A 7,910-nucleotide genomic window follows, 5' to 3' on the forward strand; every position below is an offset into this window, starting at 1 on the left:
AATTATTTTCAAAAGTAAGGACTGCACAATAAGTTACATCTGCTAAAGTGGGACCATACTGTTCTAATTAATGTTTTAAAATCAAATATTGAACTTATACATAATGTACTGATGAATGTGGTTTTGTGAAAAATAATGCAAACCAGAAGTATATTCATTTTGACTAATTTGAACTTCAGGCAAAACTGGTTAGATTGTAGTAAAGTATATATTAGACTGGTACAGAGCAGACCAGTTGTTCATGGTTAATACTAGGTTATAGCAAGGGTAGCAGATATCAATCTATATTTAAGGTTATTGATTAGATTCACCCACTAAATTCTCACTTTTATTCTAACTTTCAAGTGTGTTTGGGTTGGGAAATCAGCCACATGCACCCTGAAATACCTGCTTATATCTTAAATGTATATGACTAAACCCACAACGAGCAGTGCATGTGGAAGGAGCAGCACAGATCAGCTGATCAAAACAAATGATTTATTTCTAAGAATTCTTTTCTCAGCGTTACTAAATCCGATTTTAAGGTTCCCCAACCAGCCAAATCCCGCCTGTAACTAAGGAACCCATGACACATAGAAAAACATACAGTAAAACGAAAAACTACATATTCCTAACTCAACTACAGATTCCTAACTCAATCACAGCGCCTCTCTTTGTAGACAAAGTGAGAAAGCTGGGTTTCCTTATAATTCAGACTTTGAGGCAGTGCACCCAGCTTTCATGCGTAGCTGTAAAAACATTAAACACTGTTTTTGGTGTTTGTCAGGTTGGTCTGTGTCTTTCTCATTGGCACTTTGCAGGTACTCGAACCCCCTGCATATTGGCTAAAGAAGAGTACCCTATCACTGATACAGGTCTCCTTACATAAGAATGAAGTTTGAGCCTCTTTGTGTTACCGTATCCGCTCAGCACCTACAACACCGCGGCTGACGAACATCCGGGTATTCTGTCGAGATGGTCATGGCGGAGGGTACTGCAGTTCTCAGGAGGAATCGGCCTGGAACCAAGGCGAAGGTGAGTTGTGGTCTGTAGAACCACTCCAGCATGAGTACAAGAACCCTCTCCGCGGCTGGGAGAAGCTGCGTCTGTGGTGCTGTACAGCATTATCGTCCTTATTTTCGCGACAACTTTGTCGCAGACAGCGTATAGGAAGGGCCTGACCTGGAAATAGCCAGCTAGCTAAGATTAGCGGTTGCTCCGTCTAGTTCCTGGAGTAATGTTAGCGACTCTTGGTCCTGCTTTCCCTGTTCTGAATAAGTGTTCGGCTTGAATAATTCCTACGCCAGTTTGATGATACACTTTTACACATACCTCGATCCACGCGTCCGGGAAAAAATGTTAATTTCGCCGGAGCTTTGCAGGAAATAGTCATATCCCAATAGACGATACATAACTATGTAGCTAGCTATCTGCCTTCGGAACTCAGACTAATGTAGAAAAACTATGGCTGTTAACTTGGGTACTAACGTTTTACTCTTCGAAAAACTTCACCTGTCACCGACAGTTTGTCATTCCGTTACCCCCCTCTCCGTGTGTGTCATATGATATATAAACTGCCAGGATTGGCAATTTCTTTTCACTTTACGTCTGATGACAGTCATATTATATAGACTAGCTTTTGGATAGCTTTTTGGAATGTAGCTTTTCGATACATTCCAAACACTTAGTGCACACTAATTCTGTCCTTCTTCATTGTGCAGGATTTCTACAACTGGCCGGATGAATCATTTGAGGAGATGGACAGCACCCTGGCTGTCCAACAGGTGGGTTGACATTTCATGTGTGTGTTTGTGTGTGGGTGTGTTCCCCACCCAATTTTAGACTGTCTGGTGCTGCTGTCTTATCGCTTGAGCTTAAAGTTGCTCAAATTAGGCAAGAATTTGACTACATAGAGCTCGGAAATCGCAAAGCATGTTGATAGGCACCATGTTGTTCACATAAACAAAACAACGTTAGATCCTAGCAGGCATTAGGGAGGAAAACAGGCTAATGAATTTAATGTTGCACTGTAATAATAACCTTAGTTTTACTACATACTTTAACTAAACTGTACTGTGAGTCTGAAAAATGAGTCATTCAGATGCATAACAGTTTTGGCTTTTATTATGGCAGGTTGTGTCATTGCAACAATTTGTGCTGTGGTGTAGCACCAGCTGCAGGAGCTTTTTTTGTTCTCCATTGATACTAGTCAGCAGTATCCACCTTGACTTCTGTGTGTTCACTTTCGTAGCCCGGCCATGATCACACTATCGCAGAATCTGTTTTTCAAAATCAAAGCATGAAGACTTTCTTTGATTCCAGCTATGCTGCCAGGTAGCTACAACCCAGATAACTGACACACCTAGGGTGTGTAGCATAGCAACAGCCCAACAGCATGTAACCACAACAATTAAATATAGTGTAATTAAAACTTTGTGGTATGAAATTCCTGTGATCACACTAACATATTTTTCAAAATGTTGTTGAAGGTGATACGTTTCCTTCTTCCAACTGCTACCCAAGCTAAGCTCCTTGTTGCTGCTTCCTGTCTGGAAAAGGGTTTCCATTCTAGTCACATGTGCTGTTTTGTCATTTTAAAATGTTCATATATTCCATTATCAACTCGAACTTGCTTGAAAAACAATCCCATTATGCATTACATTAGTGATGTCACAATCCTGAGCTCTATATTCGGTCAGTGTAAATGTTGTTAAAGGTTTAAAAAACTGTGGGGGGATTTCACACTCAACCTAGTGAAGTGAGTTTATATGTATAGTAAACTTTAAAACCAACTTTTAACCAAAGAGCTGTTTAGGTGAAACTGGATGAAGTCCTGACACAGAAAAACATTGAACTGAGGGTCAGTGACTTTAATCAGCCAGTTAAATTTGACATTTTTGACTGTGCTTGCAGGCATCATGTGTTGTCTTTACATGCCTTTGTCGGAACATGATTTTGAGACAGTTTGCAGTGTTTGCTGCTTTTTCTGACTTTAAGTAACCAAAATCTCTCCAAATTCCTCTGTGCCTTCTTTTAAGCAGTAGGGTTAGCACTGTGAGCTTTGGATTATGAGCTGTGCTTGTTGTGACATCTTGTTTTTAATAATGTTGTCACTCAAGTTTTTCTCAACATTTCTGTTATTTTCTTTTTTTTCATCTGACTCACTTCTAACGTACCGGTGTGGCTGACAGTAGCCCAAACATTTACACATGCGCTGCTCTCTGCTGTGTGTGTCAGCCTACCTTGTGCGGCTCTGACTTTATTCCAAACACATTGTTGGTTTGGTGCGCACTGTTTGCATTGTCATTGGCCTTTTGTGATGTATGAACACATTCACTGTGTGTTCATCATGTGTCATTTGATGAAAGTTAGACTGGACTGTGAGAGTCTGTACTAATGTGTCTGTGTTTTCTCTGTGTCAGTATATTCAGCAGAACATCCGATCAGACTGCTCCAATATCGACAAAATCCTGGAACCACCTGAGGGTCAGGATGAGGGCGTGTGGAAGTATGAGCACCTCAGGTAAGAAGTCTTGGGGCACATATTTCTAAACAGGATCAGAGCTGCAGACAAGCATTTATAAAATGTCCTTTTATATGCTGGCAGCTCCTACACAGTATAGCAAATATATAGTGTACTTTTTGTTTCTAAAACATGAAATGTTTTGTAGGCTTCATTAGTTCTGTGTTCGGTCCTGTGCTTATTTCTACTGCGTGCAATCCATTTTTAGTAACATCTCTGAAGAAATTATTAAATTAAGTTGAATATGTAGACCAGGCCGTTTCTAGAGATTCTTTGAACCAGTTCTTTGTTCAGATATGAGGAGCTTTTAGATAAAAAGAAAGTGAAGTATAGGCGATCTCTACTTGCTAAATCTTGTGCTCACAGTTGGGCTAAAACCTGGCTGCAGAAGAAAAAATCATGTGATCAGAGGATATTTTGTTTTAACTCTGCTTTTATTGGATCCTTTTGTAGGCAGTTCTGCCTGGAGCTCAACGGGCTAGCTGTGAAACTGCAGGTGAGTACACTAAATCACCACAAACTTCCTTTGGTAATTTTGGGGTTTGAGCATTCTTTCACCCCTAGAAATTCGCCTTACTCCTCTATAGATCCCGAATCAGGTCTCATTTAAGGTTTAAAAAAATAGTGCAGTCTGCAGAAATGGTCATTGACACATAAGTCAGCAGCATGTAGGCTTGCTACTCTTTGTAAACCATTTCTCTCTAGTGCAGAAGGGTTCAGGAACATCAAGTAGTTAGTTTAGTAAGAGACTGTTAGCTGCAGTGATTTTGGTGTTTCTGCCTGCAGAGTGAGTGCCATCCAGACACCTGCACCCAGATGACAGCCACAGAGCAGTGGATCTTTTTATGTGCTGCCCACAAGACACCCAAAGAAGTGAGTCAAAGCTTCCAACTGTCACTCAAGCTTTTCAAGCAGCTGCTCTCACATTGATGGGTTTGTGTGTGTTTTGTGATGCTGCTGCTTCCACAGTGCCCTGCCATCGATTACACCAGGCACACGCTGGACGGAGCTGCCTGCCTTCTTAATAGCAACAAATACTTCCCCAGCAGGTCAGTCATTTTCCATTAAGCAGCTATAATTTATAGAATAGTATCAAATCAATTTCAGGTCATTGTTTAGCTGCTAAGCTGAATAACCAGACTGTTTCTGTTCACTCTTAATACTCTTGAGGCATCATTTTCAGCAGGCATCTGATTTCAGTATCCAAGCTCCAAAAGTACTCAAGCTTCAAATAGACTCTAATAGGTGCTTCTACTAAAAAATCTCAGATGATTTAAAAAATGTTACGTCAATCGAAAGGTCAGAGGTCAAGTTCTCTAAAAACCCTTGTGAATGTGACAACTCGAGAACGAGGGGGGATGTAGGATTTTTCAAATTCATACCACAGGTGTGTCTGCTAGGAAGCTGTGGGGTAGTGCTGGTGGTTGCCAGAATTTTATTAAAAGTTATGCACAACTGTATTACTTTAAATTGCTGTTTGACTTTGACTCTGTTCTGAGACCCAGAGCAGGCATCAGCCACCACAGACATGACTTGATTACATGAGAGACGGAATAAAGTGTTGGAGGTGGGGTGGTGGTGGGTTGTAAAGTGGCTTGCATGTGCGCACACTGTAGACAGGCTAAAGCACATTTATTACAGTGCCTTAGATGAGGTTGGATTTGTATGGACAAAGTAATGGGGCACCTATACATTTCACCAGCAGCTGCTCAGCTATGGAAACCCATGCTGTGATGCTCCCAGTGCACAAGCTAAATCACCACTGGTTTGTGTCTACAGGGTGAGCATCAAGGAGTCATCAGTGGCCAAGCTGGGCTCTGTTTGTCGTCGCATCTATAGGATATTCTCTCATGCTTACTTCCATCATCGCCAGATATTTGACAAGTATGAGGTAGGCGTTTACAACCTTTGCTCCCCATCGCTCTCTGGTTGTTGGTGTCAAGCTAGAAATTCTAAAATGTGATTTTATTTGTTCCTTCCTGGTATATGGGTTTGTTTTTTCTTTTTGCTGTTACAGAAACCAAACTTGAAGAGGTCATAAAGACTGTTATAGTCTTTTCATATAGTCTCTCTTGTATTTTTAGTGTGTTCATCATTGGTTTTAAGTAAATGTGCTCTGTTCAAGTTAATTTTTCCCCATTTCATTTCCATTTCAATTGCTAAATTGATTGTAACAAAACATAGAGTGAGGCGTTCCCCATCTTTGAGTGACTTCACACGAAAAACTGTGGATCAGTTCTCTGCAGAAATCGAAATGATGCTTATGAACAATCACTCAGTGCTTTACCTCCACTGTGCTCGGTGGCAGCAAACTACGCACAGACTCCACGTCAGTGCATCAAATCAAACTTTTGGCCTTTTAATGGTGACACTGGTGAGCAAGCACGTTAACGTTAGCCAGCTACCTGCTGCGTGGGATATAAGCAGTTTGTTCACAATAGCTTAACAAAAGACTATTTATACAAGTCCATAATGTCTAAGGAAAGAATAATTTGAATGATGTGTCAACTAGCTACCATCAGCAGGGCATCCCATCCAAGGAGGGTTATTTTGAGTTTTTCTTTTCAATTATTTGTTGATATGTCCAAATCACAACTCTGAAACTGTAAGTGAAGATTTTAAGATTTGCACATTTGTCTTTTTTTTAAAAATTTTTTTAATCACAGTTCTCCTCCTACTTCATCTGCCTCACTCACCACTGCTGTGTCCTCCCTTATTTCCACCTTATCTCCTGAACTCAAGTCACGGCTCTAACATTAGAAAATGTACATAAACATGCCTATTTATTACAATATTGTTACAGTTTTTGTCAGAAGATGAAACATTGCTGGAGATTGCTGGAGCTTTATGGCTGCCGTAGTCTGGAGCCTCACGGAGCAATCTGGGTCCAAAACTCCGTCTGCTTCAGGTCCCAAAGTCAAACGAACACTGCGGCATCACTGAGAGTTAAAAACTGTCTAAATTCTTTCATCTTTAATAAAGTGATTATCGTTGCTGCTTTACCAGGTGTAACAATTAAGTTTAACATCCAGACGTCCATGAAAACAGGATTTATTAAATTTAGTTAGAGTTAGAAGTTAGCAGGAAGTTAGTTCGCTAGCTTCCACCTAAACATGCTATAGCATGTTCTGACTGAGAGATTTCTGAAAAATTCAAACATACAGCTCTGCTATCACTTCCAACATAAATGAAGACAGAAAACTAAACAGCAGTAACGTTTGTAGGGTTACTGAAGTTGGGCTAGCTGGTATATAATGATGCTACATGGTAGCGACACAGCTATGTTAGCATAACATTAACACAGTGAAGCTGGAGGATGAATGCTAACTTTTTTCCACTCAAAAGTTAACGTGAGGGTTCCTGATGGTTAGGGACAAATGCAATCACATGGCAGGGTGCTGTAAACGGACCAAACCTCTACCGTATACCGTTTATACCGCCCACCCCTAAATGGCAGCATGCTTTGTTCTCTGCCGTCATGAGGATTAAGGTTCATATATGCTTATTTCTCAGAAAGTAAGAGGAACGTGATCATAGGACAGGAGAGTGTTCTGAATCCATAAAGTAGAAACACACAAATGCCTCTCATCGTTCAGCTTTAGAACAAAACATTTCCAGCAGTGGAGTCTCGGAGTCACACTGGGTGCTGTGAAGGAGACAAACTGGCTAGTGTGATCATTGCTACATATATCTGTGTGCAGAATGAAACGTTCCTGTGTCACCGGTTCACACGCTTCGTGATGAAGTACAACCTGATGTCCAAGGACAACCTGATCGTTCCCATCCTGGAGGAGGAAGTGCAGAACACCTCTTCAGCGGGGGAGAGCGAAGCCTAAGAGACAGCTCCTGCTGCTGCCACCATAAGGGAGACACATGTAAACATATTTCTACATAACAGAGGAGACGCATTCATTACACACACGCATTCATTACACACACGCATTCATTACACACACACACACACACACACCAGTGTATTGAGGCTCCCGTCTAGTAACACTGTCCATGTCCCTCCTCCCCAGTCACCTGTATCTATCTAAAAGGAAGTAAGGGTAAAGATGACCAGGAGCAGAGTTCAGTCATGCCTGCAGGACACAATTATATTTTCTATTTCCACTCAGAGGTTGGGGGTACAGCCCTGCTCTCACACTTCTCCTGTAGGGAAACCCTGTTCATAATCCCGCATGTCCACAGGATCCAGCTTGTGTGCTCACGGCTCCGTGGCTGCTTCCCAGCACGCTGGAGGCATTTAGTTTTCCAGCAGATGAAAACACTCATTTAGATCAATTGTGGCTGTACTTGAATTTAATGACCCTCTGTGCCTCTTTACTTCACTCACCCACCAGTATAGCCCATCTCAGATTTATCTTCACTATATTTAGAATAAAGGGATTAATTTTTTGTTTTT

The 7,910-nt window shown here is 41.2% G+C and overlaps 1 protein-coding gene across 1 annotated transcript; it reads left to right on the plus strand.

Annotated features, from left to right (window-relative positions):
• The first annotated feature begins 880 nt into the window (after positions 1-880).
• Positions 881-7,776, plus strand: LOC146500325 (MOB-like protein phocein). Its single transcript, XM_085136266.1, has 8 exons — positions 881-1,014; positions 1,701-1,763; positions 3,402-3,502; positions 3,956-3,998; positions 4,289-4,375; positions 4,472-4,551; positions 5,282-5,393; positions 7,204-7,776. The coding sequence occupies exons 1-8, from the start codon at positions 955-957 to the stop codon at positions 7,336-7,338; spliced, it is 681 nt and encodes a 226-aa protein (XP_084992392.1). The 5' UTR covers positions 881-954; the 3' UTR covers positions 7,339-7,776.
• Positions 7,777-7,910: the final 134 nt, after the last annotated feature.

Source organism: Neolamprologus multifasciatus, chromosome 16 (assembly GCF_963576455.1).
Source record: "Neolamprologus multifasciatus chromosome 16, fNeoMul1.2, whole genome shotgun sequence".
Lineage (NCBI taxonomy): Eukaryota > Metazoa > Chordata > Actinopteri > Cichliformes > Cichlidae > Neolamprologus > Neolamprologus multifasciatus.